The sequence below is a fragment of the Dysidea avara genome, chromosome 4 (assembly GCF_963678975.1).
Source record: "Dysidea avara chromosome 4, odDysAvar1.4, whole genome shotgun sequence".
Classification (NCBI taxonomy): Eukaryota; Metazoa; Porifera; class Demospongiae; order Dictyoceratida; family Dysideidae; genus Dysidea; species Dysidea avara.
In genome coordinates this window covers 49204296-49219406 of record NC_089275.1, presented here as the reverse complement: position 1 = coordinate 49219406, position 15111 = coordinate 49204296, and the positions used below count along the sequence as shown (strand labels likewise).

Below are 15111 nucleotides of genomic sequence, written 5' to 3'. Positions count from 1 at the left end.
ACCTCGCTTTTAAATGAAGCTTCTAACTGCCGTCGTTTGTCATTTACAGCGCGATTAGTGTAAGGGTGAACATTTAAAGCCTCTGTAACCACAAGTGACATTTAGTCCATGTGGTATAGAGCGTTAGGCTAGAAACTGGTAGGATGAGAGTTCGAATCCCAGTTGTATCACTTTTTTTTTCTGTTTCCAAACCTTTTGGTTACAACTTTTCTTCAACAACCTTTTTTGCTACAACTTTTTTCATTTTGGCAGCCTTTTTGGTAACAGGTTTTCTCACTCTACAGTGAAGGCTGTGTATTAGGGACTGAGCAAAAGTGTCCTGATTATCAAGGTTTCCTGAATTTTCAGTTCAGTTACATGCTAAGGGATACTTTAGGAGCATTACCAAGTGTCCAGATCCTTATTTTCAAGTGTCCTGATTAATAGGTTCCACTGTATTGGTTGATAACAGTTTGTGGTAGCTAATTTTACTGCACAAAGGTGATGACAATAGGTGATAATTGTCAGTAGTAGCTTACTCATACAGTACTGTAAATGTAGGGATCATGGAGGATAGAGGTGATGACAATAGGTTGTAGTGTAGTAAAGGGAACAGGAGGGAATGTTGTAGTATTGTTAACATACAAAGCTCAGCCTGTACTGTAGGCATGTACTGCACCCTACCATTATGTAGTTTCTTTTTGTTGTCAGTAAGTTAATTGTCATATGTATGGCCTACATGACAGGTACTATACTAATATCACATAATAAATGTAGTTTGTGCCTGTGTGGTAGACATAATATTATAGGTATGGACAGGTAGTACAATATTACAGTTGTATTTGCTTATGTAGCTACACACAGCTTTCCTGTTTAAAATTATCTGTATGCTCAAATCATTCCAGTGTACTTGCAGGATGGTCTAATGGTATTTAATGGTCTTTAATTCATTATACATGCAACATAGTTACATGAATTTTAATGCAAGGTTTCCATTACATGATGTGCATGCCCACAATATAACGGCAATATGGCAACTTCTACATTATAGGGTAGGTACCAGGGGCGGATCCAGGAGTTGGCAAGGGGAGGGGCACAAACAAGCTAAGTTGTAAATGGTTGGGGAGAGCCAGATTCTCTAGTTCAGTGTTGCATTTTTTGAGGCAACTAATAATCACCTCTTAGTAGTGTTTCACTGTTGATTTTTGCCATTTTTGCCTTTTCAGATGGTTGTGAAGTCTTAAAAGTTGTTTAAAAGGCTCTGAATGTCTTAAACAAATGCAACACGATAATTATTTTTAGAGGCGCTAAGTACGTACGAAGGTGCTTGGTGACAATTTCACAGGTAATTTGACTTTGGTTCGCTTTGATTTCAGGTGAATTTGTAACAACTGCTAGTAAAATGTACATATTTTCATGAGTTTCTTGGCCCGACAAAGTTTAGTAGCTATTTTAATCAGAAGTATGACTGCCAGTGGCTCCTCCACAAATTGAGGGGGGGGGGGGCATTTGCCCCAAATGCCCCATCCTGGATCCGCCATTGGGTACCAATAAATAATGTCTTTTGTGGTCAATCTTTTATCAAATGATGCTACATGTAACTATAGCCTGCATAATAGGACAGGTACTACAAACCGTCCACATTGTTCACACCTATGTGTTATAAGCATACACATTACTACATTAGTTTAGCTACTGCAATTCTGCAGGTTCAGGGGTACCTGCGTGCTTCCCATGATTTTGGCAAGATGTTGGTATTAAAAATGTTACCACCATGCATGCTGCAGGGCATGAATGGCACTGATGTTTAATGCTTGGTTGTTATTATAAAGTGATCCCTGCACGTAGGGCAGGTACCAATGCTAGTATTCAATAAAATTTAGAGGCAGCAAAAGTTCTGTTAGACAAGGAACCTATACTATTTTTAGCTTGCAAGATTATGCTCAGTGGCTATTGCAAAAAAGTATAGCTAGAGTGATTTGCTCAGAGCTTTCAGTTATCTTTTAACCCATCATTAATCCTAAGTCTTGAGGCCTACTGAAATTATATCAATACAACATAAATAAGTCAATGTTACTGTTTAAAATGTATTATAATGATTAGTGGGATCTGCCAATTAGCAAATGAATGAAGTGATGAGTGTCTTTAGAATTGACCTTGTAGCTAGTATTGTGTATAATTATATTGTGATAGGACATACAAGTTATTTGTGCCACCTGCAGCTGCATAGCTGGCTGGTTTCAGTGTTCCTCTTGCTATACCCCTACTGGAACCATAGATAATGTATGCGTTCCTACTGGATTGGAAACGCCAGTTAAATTATTTTCCTATCCTAGTTACGGTGCGCCAAACATTGGGAAATTTGTTGAGTGGCTGTTTGGCTTTCTCTTGCATGTTTGAAGGCCGGTTCGAAGGCGTGGACATTCCTTTTACATTGCTTATTGTGTTGCGTTGTGTACTGAACAAGAACACAGCGTGTCTGTGGGCAGTGGGAGAAATATTGTTTGCGACAGGTGACAATGGCAGGTACGCACCAGCTAATAATTCAACAGCAGTACTATTAGCCAACTTCTTGTCACCGCATTTACACAACCAAAGAAATGTGTGATACATTGAAATAAATTTTATGCTACAGTACTGCTCAGCTTGAGCTAAACAATAGCACAAAGTAGTGCTTGTTTTCTGAAGTTTTATCGAGGCAGTGGAAATATACAGCGAAGCAATGAATATCTAGCTAGCCTACTACACTCTACCTGCTACAAGTGGTGTAAACAGCAGCAAAGAAACAATGCTACACTTTCTGTTTCTTCAGGAAATTTGCACAACCGTTTTGAAACACCATATTTCACCTTTGAACCTGAATTTTCTTACGCTGTTGTTTACTGCCCTCCAGCGTCCCTACCCAGTCCAGCCTCCAATTAGTGTAGGTGATAACTAACCCAGCTGTAAACAACAAACACTAATTTGCTGGTTACAAGAACAGCGAAATCTTCCACCTGTCGAGGCCATAAAGTTTACGCGCAGCGAAACGAGGATGGCCTATGACGTCACTACGTAAATAATACGGGCGTTTCCAATCCAGTAGGAACGCATACATTATCTATGCTGGAACAGTGATCGGTTTTGCAGGGGTAATTAATTAGGTGATGATGTTGTTTATGGTCACTATTAGCAAAGTGTGTAATTATAATTAATTCTTGCATATGAAATTAGTCCCTGATTTGATAACTGTTTCAATGAGGAATGTTGTAGAATACGATTAATTGTCAAGTATAATAGTTATACTATCTACAATGAGTTGATCATCAGTGGAATAACCACAAGTGAAAACATCATCACTACTCCATTTACTGCCCACCCACTTGCTGCACCATTACTAGAACTGCTGGTAGAAGGAGACTTGTGAGGTTTCTTCCCTGAGTATCAAGTTACATGACTTTCCAAGTTAATTGTTCACGTATTGATTTGTTATGTAGAATTTTACCAGGCTATAGCTATACTATGACGGATTTCTCCCCAGTAGCTACTGGCTGATAGGTAGGCAACAAGCTAAAGTTGTGGTCACCAAAACTCTACATGCAGTTAGCTAATGCATACATAACAAACATATGGTGAATACTGTGGCTTGCTATCATACTTACATCACATGTCTGGAGGACTGGTCATGCTCTGTATGCTCCAGGCGTTGGGCTCCTCTAGATCTGTGTACTCCTAGTACTATCAAACCTGTTGAGGGGTAGGAAACACTTGTGAAATCAATAGGGAGAATGAAGAGTAATGTGTGGACTTACATTGAAAATAGCAATAATGATTCACCAAAACAACACCCCAACTGCTGTATGCTGTCCTGAAAATACTATACAAAAACACTGTGACATGTATTGGTCAGTGTTGGGCAAGTTACTTTGTAAAAGTAACTAGTTACATATTACTTGCAGCTGAACTATTTAGTTACAGTTACATATTACCCATAAAATAAAGTAACTATAATAATATTACATATTATATTACTTTGTGTCCACAACCTTAAGCATTCACATGTGAAACTACCACCTTATCACGTGACATGATTTCGTTGTTGGACAATGCGTAAATCTTGGTTATAAGTAAGAAGCTGGTGAATAAGCTTCATTCAGTAGGCTTCGTTACTTCGTTGTGGCTAGGCGTTACTCAGTGGGTTACTAACGAAATTAGTAACTTCGTTACTTGTAGTAATAATATTACATAATATTAGACTTGTTACAGTAACTATATTACTTAGGTAATGCATTACATTTGTAAGTAAAATAACTTGAGTTATATTAATTGTTTTTATAGCGTATTTCGTTATATCACTTAAGTATCACAAAAGTAATAATATTATGTAACGCGTTGCTCCCAACACTGTCCAATTGTGAGTTTAATTGCTCTATTTGACTAGCACACACTGGGTCCCTCCTAGAGATATCATTCAATCCGTTTGACAGACAACTTGTTGTCCATTCACACCATACAGTGTGAGGAAGGTGACTAGTAGAGCAGCTACAGACATTTTGTTCGGGTCTGACCCCACGTGCTAAATTAAGGCCACTACAATGAGATAACTTGTTTCTCATCAACTTCTCATAGAGTAACACATGCGGGCGGGTGGGTTATCTCATTATCTCATTATTGCACAAGCCATAGCATATTTGTACAAAACCAGTATAATAATCCTTTATTTTGGGTTATTGGCAGGGTGCACACCAAGCACTAGTGCACACTGAGGGTAAAACTCCGAGTGCACATAAACTTCAACTTCAGTAACAAAGCTTTACAAGAGTTTCACTAGTCTTGGGGTCATATACCATACCCCAGTACAGCAGCAGCAGCAGCAGCAGCAGCAGCAGCAGCAGCAGCAGCAGCAGCAGCAGCAGCAGCAGCAGCAGCAGCAGCAGCAGCAGCAGCAGCAGCAGCAGCAGCAGCAGCAGCAGCAGCAGCAGCAGCAGCAGCAGCAGCAGCAGCAGCAGCAGCAGCAGCAGCAGCAGCAGCAGCAGCAGCAGCAGCAGCAGCAGCAGCAGCAGCAGCAGCAGCAGCAGCAGCAGCAGCAGCAGCAGCAGCAGCAGCAGCAGCAGCAGCAGCAGCAGCAGCAGCAGCAGCAGCAGCAGCAGCAGCAGCAGCAGCAGCAGCAGCAGCAGCAGCAGCAGCAGCAGCAGCAGCTGCAGCAGCAGCAGCAGCACCAATACTAGTGTATAGTCTAATATACACTGTAGCACTCACTGTTGATGCTTCGGTGGTTGTTGATGCTCCTGAAAGCACTCTAATCAACACAGAAGTAAAAAACACTCATAAAATCGTGTCTGTATTTCAATGAGATTGCAGTTTTCCATGGAAATAGTACTTTTCTACGTGATAAACCCACTACCACAACATTAAAAAAAGCCATCTCATGCAATAATGAGTGCGCATGGGCAAAAGAAAATTTTGGTGCGGGCGGTTGATGAGAAACAAGTTATCTCATTGTAGTGGCCTAAATGCGGACGTGTTACTACACGTCATAGCATAGCTCTGCTTCTTTCGTGAGCCACGCCCACTTACGTAAATTACTGTCTGTAGACATATGGTAGCCACGCCCATTCATCAGTCCTTAGGTATGCACGAATCCACGACGATTATTGTCTGCAGGCTTATGTAGAGCCACGCCAACTGATCAGTTGTTATTGTATGAGTCATAATCTAGTATAATAGTGCTGTGAGTAACTCAGCAGATATATAGTGGTCATGAGCTTGCAAAAAAACTTCACAAACAAGTATAAGAAAAAATTTGGAATTTTAAATTAGATTAGGGACAGTGTATAATGCTGCAATAAAAAGTACTGAAACAAGCTGGATCAGAGTAGTACGTAATGTCCAAATACTGTAAAACAATAAGAAGTGAATATCCCTACTGTGCATTGAGTGAATATCCCTACTGTGCATTGAGTGTAGCACAGTAGGGATATTCGCTTCTTATTGTTTTACAACTATACAAGGCGTAGGATGCTTCGAGTTTTAATTAAAGGTGAATATCATAAGTTGATGACATTGTGCAATACTTTATCACCACTTTACAGAGTTTTTGAAGACAGACAACTAGATTTATGTTATAGTATAATAAAACAATGAAAGATTCTTCAGAGATTGTAAATGAGAGAATAAACGTCTTAATGATTAAGACAAAATATACATTACAAGCATATAGGGGCCTATAGACACAGGGGTACCAAGTGCTGATGGATCAGTACAGGAGCCCTGGCCTGGCAAGACTTACATTAATTAATTAAATTACAATACACACACACACAAAAATCTATATATATATATCTATATGTAATACTTAAAGTTTACCTAAGGTGGTCTAAACGATCCCAGTCTGGGGAGGCTCTAGAATTAAAAATTCTGTAAGAACAGGACACAGCAATGCGAGCTGCCTGCTCAAACAAGGGTTTTAATTTAATTGCAAGATCTACGACTATTACACATAGATGGCAATTGGATTGAACTCCTAACAATGATGCACAAAATTGTTTCTTAATTGTCCTACACTTTGAAACATTTTAAATCAATAAGATTCCATTTGACGGTTTGTTTGCTCAATGGTAGTTTCAATTCTAGCAAATTCATTTTAGCCTTACGAATGATTACCATACCATGAAGTCTCCTCTCTCACGTCAACTGACAACAAAACTTTTATGATAGGGTCAGCATAAATTACTAATTGCAGAAATGATCATACAGCACAAATTGTTTCATGTACATGCATGATAAATATAGCATACGTTTTACAGTGGAAACCAAATACAATGTTGGAGTAAATAATTAGCATGCATAGTTAGCCATTTTATTATATTAATTTAACCGTCTAATAAAGTAGCATTATGTATTTAACTGTTCATCCAAATGAAAAAAATCATCCAGTTGCCAATGAAGGGTTTCAAATGTTAATCTAGATGCCGCATCATCCTTCCAACACTTTAACATAATTTGATGGAGCAGTTCTGGACAACCCATCGGACATGGCATACGATAACCTGTTTGCAATGCTTCTAAGACTTCAGCATTATTCATTCCGGGGTAAGGGAAACGATCATAGGTGATCAACTCGTAAAGTAGGATACCAAATGACCACACATCAGATTTTACGGTAAAACGATTATACATTGCAGCCTCTGGAGCTGTCCACTTGATGGGGAACTTTGCTCCAGTGTGTGCTTCATAGATATCTTCATCAATGACTCGGGCTAAGCCAAAATCTGCCACCTTACAGATAAGATTCTCTGATACTAAAATATTTCTTGCAGCAAGATCTTGATGGATATAATTTTTCTCCTCAAGGTAAGCCATTCCAGCTGCTACTTGTGCTCCCATATCTATTAGTTGGGGAAGCTTTAGAGAACGACCATCACCTCTGAGGTACTCTAACAAGCTGCCATGTTTCATCAACTCCATCACCATGTAGATGGGGTCCTCTTGTGCGCATAGTCCATATACTTGGATTACATTGGTATGTTGAAGTTGTTTCATCAAAACTACCTCACTTAGAAATTCAGATGGAGCCACAATACCAGATTTAAACACTTTCACAGCAACTGCAGCCATGCCATTCCACACTCCCCCCCATACATCACAGAATTTCCCTGCACCTAGTTGTCTTTTAAGTTGAATTAAATCTCGTTCAATTTTGCAAGTTTTGTTAGTTTTCCTTGACAATCCTGCAGTTGGTAGTGGTTCAACAAGTTGACAAGGTGTACTCAATGTAGTACAAAGACCATCTGCTTGACAGCTATAGTAGGCAATTAGTTCTTGTACAGTATCAAAACACACCCGTCTAGTGATAAAGCATTTCCTGGTATCATCATCTATATATCGTATTCTGTAGAACTTCACCTTTTCTACATCTCTAACACAGAGAGAATAAGCACCCGTTTCAATGACACTACGCACAAGGAAAGATCCAACAGGAGCAGAAAACAACCGTTTCTCAACATCTATACGATCGATACATCCATGGAACCACCTACACAAAACAGATAAGTCAGTCAAGGTAATTTGCATAAGGGTTATAAGTTGTGCAGGTCCCATTTCTATGTTACACACCCATCAAAATATGGATACTTGTTACTGTCAGCCGTAAATCACACAAAACATACCATTTCATGATAAAAATAGCAGTAAAAGTACAGCACTTGTTAACTGGGACAACAGTCCAACTATATAACTAATAAGTAAGCCACATTATTTGTATGCTTTATTGTTCAACACAATGAGCTGAATGAACCTTTTCTAAGTGCTGGAAACCACTCCATATTTTAGGTATGTAATTTAATCTGTCAGTGCGTGACCAGGCCTTTGCAGTGCTGATGGGGTCCTGGCACAACTTTCAGTTAATTGATGTTTAAATAATATTTAACATGTGAAGCAACAATTCTTGTATTACCACTACACAGCATTTCAGGCAGTGTGAATGTTAATAGTGTGGTAATGCAAAAATGCAAAGGTATGCTGTTTGTGGTCCTGACAATATACTAACACCAAGAGTTCATAATATATATACTAAGGAGAGTATCCTACTCTCATATACCCCTGTAGAAAGGCGTATCATGAAGTTAGGACGTAACGACAAGATGTTGTGGTTTGTGATGTGTGGGCAGCCGTAAAAGTGCAAGAATCATTAGCACCATTTTACACTCGTGACACTCAGGATAGCCATATTTGTGAATGGCTTAGCAAGAAATGCCTACGAAGGAGTTTTAACCCATGAAGAAACGATTGTAGTTTGGTGAGAAACGCTTAGAGTTGGAGTTAATTTGGTTGCTAGCGACGTTGTTAGGCACACGTTCAATCGATACCATTTTCAACTAATGACATCATTAATTATACAAAGAAAAATGGGCGAACTCAGAAGTATTACATCATAACTTCACGATACACCCTTCTACAGGGGTATATGAGAGTAGGATACTCTCCTCAGTATATATATTATGAACTCTTGTTATTAGTTATCGCACAAAGCACTGTAACACTAAAGCCATCAGACTGCAAACTCTTCTGCCCAAACAACTTATCTCTGTGTATTTTTAGAAGTTAAAACCTTTCCCAATGTAATTCATTTAGGAACTTATAACCATAGACTTTGTATTGGTTGTGTATTTGCATACTTCACCATTAGCTATTAAATTAATTGAGTTGTGAGTTTGCTGAACTTTAGTTGGTGACCTACAGCACTATTGAAAGTAATATACAGTAGAACCTCAGTTATCCAGACACCACTTATCCAGATTCTCAGTTAATAGAACTATGGAAATGACTGCTCTACCGTATAGCGCCAAATTTCCGTAATGCAAAAATTTCGTAAAAGTTGAAAATATTCGCCTAACAAATTTTTTGTAATAAAAAATTTTGTAAAAATATGCTGAGCTATGATGGCAGTTAATTTTCATAATTATAGCTAATTTAATTTAGACGCAGATGGACTTCTGACCAGCAGTCTTGTGCCCAGACCCCACCCACTGCATTGAGCAGTGGGTGGGGTCTGGGCACGAGTCTACTGACCAGCTGAGGTGCTAGTGAAACAACAATACCAGTGAGAGGATTTCATGTATACAAGGATAGGTGGATGCTGGTTCGAGAAGAAATGCTCCTTTGCTAGAGTAGAGGGAGATAACAAATGCGTACGATCCATTTGCTGTAAAAGTGGAAATATTGTTGGGCATTTGCTGAAAAAGATAAGCTCAACGTGCATGCTCGTTATTTCTGAGGAGGGGGGGTGCGCTCATGTAATATTCATAGGAAAAAATTCATAACTGCCTGCTATTTACAAAAATTATTTTACTACGAAAATTTGACTCCATATGGTATTAGAGTGGTGACTGTTCTATTAGGGTAATTCAACATCATTATATATATTTTTAATTTTGTTTATGCTATTTTAAGGTTATTTATAAACAATTTCAGAGATAGAGTTTTTAGGATAATGGACCCCCTGGTCCCAAGAGGTTCAGATAACTGAGGTTCCACTGTAATCTATTTGTCAAGATTTTGTAGCCAAGTTGTTTATACTCAATGGCGGATCCAGGATGGGGCATTTGGGGCAAATCTCTCCCCCCCCCCCCCCACACACACACACACACAATGACTTATTTTTATACAAATACTATGCACCTTGTTAGACCAAAATCAATTATATCACTCATGAAAACTGCATATTACTACCATTTATTGCAAACTCACCTGAAACCACAGTTAAAACAGCTATCAAACTGTTACTCAGCACCTTCGTGTGTACTAGGCGCCTCTAAAAATAATTATTGTGTTGTTGGTGTTAATACTTTTGTAGCCTTTTAAACAGTTCTTAAGACTTCACAACCATCTGTAAAGGCCATAATGACAAAAAGAAACCTACTAAAGAGTGATCATTGCTAGTTAAAAATACAGCAACTAAAAGAGAATCTGCTCTCCCCAACCACCCACAACTTAGCCTGTTTGTGCCCCTCTCCTTGCCAGCTCCTGGATCCGTCCCTGATACTGGTGAATAAACCCCGAATGGCTGCCTTGTAGATTAATCTCTAGGTAGTACCATTCAAAAATGATGTCACGCAAATTTTCAATTTTGGGGACTCAAGTATTGTTAACAATAATGGTGATCAATATTTTGAAGATTGGTATAGCAGCTAACAAACAAGATATCGAGGCAAAAATTCCAGGTATGGTTTTCACAATGAAGACATGATAGTATTTCTACTCAACTTAAACAATAAGCTGAAAATTTCAACCCGGCATAAGACGATAGATATTATACTACTATAACCATACCTGTTAGTTTTAGGTCGATATCTTCTTCCAGGATTAAATATATATTCATTCGATTTCTTATTAAGCCTCATTAGAACTCACATTCGAGTCCCCAGTATCTATTGAAATCTGTGACATCATTTGGGATATAAATAAGTTAGACATCAAGAACCAGGGTTCTATGGGATTTAGAAAACTCGAAGGCCCTGGGCTGTAGCACCCGAGCACACTATTAAGGGCCTGAAGGTTTTCTAAATCCCATAACCTAGTGGTTCTTGACGTCTAACTTATTTAGACTACAACTCGTTATTGTACCTTGAGTTGACAGCTACTTGTAAACAAGAAATGCATGGCTAATTACTAGAAATAAGCCCTCTACACCTCCCTACATGGCGGGACCTCAGCGTCGCTGTTGCTACCCGTTTAAATGTCCATGCGTTGCCAGTGTTACAGGCACGTGCTATGTTTTAAAGTACTGGACTCAAGCGACTGGACTACAACCCATTGTTGCTATTGTTGTGCCTCAACAGCTGCTTGTAAGCAAGTAAAGTAGTGTTGATTAGTACAAACAAGCCCATTACACCATTTAAACACCCATGTGTTGCCAATGTTACAGGTGTGTAATTATCCTGTAATTATCGTGTTTCATATCGTTTCATATCGCCTCAGAGTGTGGTCTCTATTGACATGAGTGTGGCTCTATGAGATTTAGAGACCACGTTTTCAGCCAATCAAATGTCAGTATCAAACTTGTTGTAGTCTTATAGTATACAATTACATAAACTTACTCTTCAGCATGCAAAGACTTGAACTCCGCAGTGTAATTACTGGGGATAAACCCTTCTTGACCAGATGATTTAGCTTTAGCCAACCACCAGCCCTCTTCCTTATCATCAACGATGTAGACCTGGTCTCCTCTCTTAATGGTTAAGTCACCACTTTCTCTAGCAGTGTAATCATACTTTGCTACAAACAATGGCAGGTGATCTGGGGGAACAGACTGCTGTGAAACCTCATGGGGACATGATACATCAGCTGCAGCCTCATTATCAACCTCATTCTTATTATCAACCTCATTCTCATTATCAACCTCATTCTCATTATCAACCTCATTCTCATTATCAACCTCATTCTCATTATCAACCTCATTATCATGCTGTGATGCATGAACATTTGGATTTTTTCCCTTTGATAATTTCAACCATTTAAACATCTGTTTCAATGGTGCTGTCAACTTCTTAGTTTTAACCTCATTTTCTTCACTTTGACCCACCGGTTTGATAGTATCAACTTGTACAGCGAATTGTGCCTTGTTATCATCTCGATTATCAGTTGAAGTGACACTTCGAGAGTCTACTGCGACTTCTTTTCTTTGATTAAAGATCTCTATCAATCGTTTAATAGTAAAGTTTTATTTTTTTATTATTTTTTTTTTATTAATGCTTTACAGCACAAGTGCTGAAGGTCTGTAGGACACCTGGTCCTACAGTTTGTTGGAATAGATTCCAAACTGTCTTGCAGAAGTGGTGCACGACATAACGGACAACAAACAATGGTCGCCATTTTCTTATTAGACTCTATACTCCTCTCTATACATTGCTTACAGAAGGTGTGTAAACACGGGATGGTCTTCGGATCAGTATAAAGATCTCCACAGATGGAACAAGTTATTTCTTCTTCGATCTGTTGCCATTCGTCCTTTACATTTCCTCCACTGGCCATTTCATTGTCCTCCAATCACCTCCACACCACCGGAACTAAAGGTCTAAAGCGCTCGCTATGGCACTCTGCTGTTACTGGGTAGTCTGGCGGCGCCCCCCTTCGCATAGAGTAAGGGTCTGGTATGCTTAGTATCAGGGCTTAGTCAGAGATGCCAACCTCTGAACAATTTTAGGAGTGAGACCTCAAACACTACCAGCAATGTGGACCAGATTCAAGTGCAGTTCCAAGATTTTTGGTAGTGAAGACCAAAAAAAAAATGGTCGTCGCATGTTCCAAGTACAAAAATAAGCACAGGTTTGCCCAAATTTAAGCACAGGGCTAATTACGAAGCAGATCAGGCGTGAGAAATAAGCTGAAAGAGTGAGAAACAGAGGGTTAGGCGTGAGAGCGTGAGATTACTAGCCAAGGGGTGAGACTCACGCCTAATGCGTGAGAGTTGGCATGTCTGGGCCTTAGTATCACCGAGTTGTTCTGGAGGAATTTAATTTGAATGCAATGACGTAACGAAAATGGCTTTAACGGAGGTGCCTCACTCGCAGGGGGGTGGCACTCCGATGGTGCCTTTGCTCCGAGCAGCGACCTCGGTCAAGGTTGGTTGACCGCCCAATTATTTATGTTCACTCTTGACAATTCTCTATATTCGTCCTTGACCGTTGACTGATCCTCCGTTTGACCACTACATAGCTATATTTTATTTTATTTTTTATTATTAGCACTTTACAGCAACATGTGCTGCAGCCTTACGATTACCTAACCTAATTTCAGGGACTTAGATCTAATGCCTTCACCTACTGACTGACTGAAAAGGTGTAACAGAAAAGGGGCCAAAGTAAGGAAAAAAATCCCTCCATGCAGCCCCAGGATTCGAACTGCAGGTCACCCAATGTCTAGTCGGGGCCACACTCAGTCTTCCTCCAGGAGGGATGGATTTTCTTCCTTAAACCTAAAGTATTTATTATTAGCACTTTACAGTGACCAGCACTGAAGGTCCAGGATTAATTCTAACTGCAGAATTGTAACTATCAATGTAGTCATCAATACAATATTCATTACAGCGTTTGTATAGTGCCGCAGAACTGGACTGATCATTTTAAACTGCTACGTGAAGATATGATAAACGTGTGCAGTTTCGAAGCAGAGGTTAAAGGGGTTATGTTCTACAACGGCCGTGAGCATTTGCGCACAGATCAATTCGTGCATGCCTACATTGAACGGGATACCGAGAATGAACACCATGCACTGCAAAGCATATTTCGTAAAACGTTGCTCCAATAACAAAGTACTGGGACACCTGAGTGCAAATGTCACTGAAGCAGTTTATGAGATTCAGTACAAAGAAGAACGAATAGATGCTCGATTCCTTTTGTGAGTGCATGATGATTGCTAAACTATTATTATGCTGCATAAATTGTTCCACTATATGTGATATAATTGTATAATGTTGGTTCTTCTGATGGCTGTGATGCATAGCTACACCTGACCTTGGTGTATTATGTGCAACTATATCATAAGTAATAGCTAGCTATTTGCAGATTAGCTGCATGAATGAGAATGAAAATGATCAGCTGCCTAGTTCATACAAACTACAGCTGATAGCCAGCTACAGCTAAAAGAATATTATTGTTATACTACCTAACTAGCTAGCTACACACCAGCATATCACATGCATGCAGTTCATTAATAATTATAAAGTATTTACATTTCAAATGTATGTTATAGAGTGTGCATAAGTGGAAAGATAATTGAGAAAATAGACTCCAGGTCATATCGATACAGAACCACAGATATCCTGGTTTCAGTTCAAGCAGCAAAAGTTAAACACCATAACAAGATTTTCAGCGTTTTACAACACCATGGAATTGACTATGAGGTAAAAAGCTAAAATCTGTCATACATATATCCATGTAGCTATGCAATATATAATGCATGGCTGTCAATCCTGTCATACATGGTTTTGTCTTTCAGATGTACCAACCAAAGGATGCACCTTTCTATAATTGATCTAGACAACTTAATGTTCTAGTTCAAATAACAACATTACACAAATGACATGTAATTAAGCTACCTTATATTCATTGTACATTTAGTATTTATCTACTAACATTATAATTGTGTACAGTAATTAATTGCTTGAAGCTGAGCTTAAAAAGTTTTAATATAATCAAGTTTAGTAGTAGGCTTTTGTATTCTTCCACTTCGAGGTATAGAATTATTAGCTTTCCTTTCAAATTCTTGGATCTTTTCTTGAGGAATATTATCGGCTATTTCCCAGGTTGTATCACTATATCCAATCCATGATACTAAGAACTCATATTGATTCCTGATGCTGTGAAACCTCTTTTCTAGTATTTCATTAACAATGTATGGATCAGTACTCATTTCATCACTGCTTCCTTCATCTTACTCATCATCTGCTTGTACACATTCTTCCATCCTCTTATCAATATCAACATCAGCATGATATGGCAGATAATCTCTTATATTAGCTATGGAATTTTCTCTAGATCAAGTTGTACAATACCATTGCTGTTCACAAATTCATCACTTTTGCTTACACAAGTGATCAATGTTTTGCTAACTTTAGTACGACCTGTGCTAATATATACATTTTTGGCACTATCA

General features: G+C 38.9%; 1 protein-coding gene and 1 long non-coding RNA gene across 4 annotated transcripts; one reads left to right on the top strand and one right to left on the bottom strand.

The window, feature by feature from the left end:
- Nucleotides 1–6676: 6676 nt before the first annotated feature.
- LOC136252622 (tyrosine-protein kinase-like) lies at nucleotides 6677–12664 on the bottom strand. 3 transcript variants are annotated; one of them, XM_066045134.1, is made up of 3 exons: nucleotides 11876–12664; nucleotides 11556–11821; nucleotides 6677–7993 (listed from the first exon to the last, which is right to left on the bottom strand). In XM_066045134.1, the coding sequence occupies exons 1-3, from the start codon at nucleotides 11978–11980 to the stop codon at nucleotides 6853–6855; spliced, it is 1512 nt and encodes a 503-aa protein (XP_065901206.1). In that variant the 5' UTR covers nucleotides 11981–12664; the 3' UTR covers nucleotides 6677–6852. The 3 variants fall into 3 exon arrangements, with proteins under 3 accessions (XP_065901206.1, XP_065901207.1, XP_065901205.1); XM_066045135.1 differs by having other exon boundaries at nucleotides 11894–12664; XM_066045133.1 differs by having other exon boundaries at nucleotides 11556–12664.
- Nucleotides 12665–12806: 142 nt separating this feature from the next.
- LOC136254338 (uncharacterized) lies at nucleotides 12807–14597 on the top strand. Its single transcript, XR_010700439.1, has 3 exons — nucleotides 12807–12898; nucleotides 14209–14359; nucleotides 14455–14597. It is a non-coding gene; the product is annotated as an uncharacterized lncRNA (long non-coding RNA).
- Nucleotides 14598–15111: the final 514 nt, after the last annotated feature.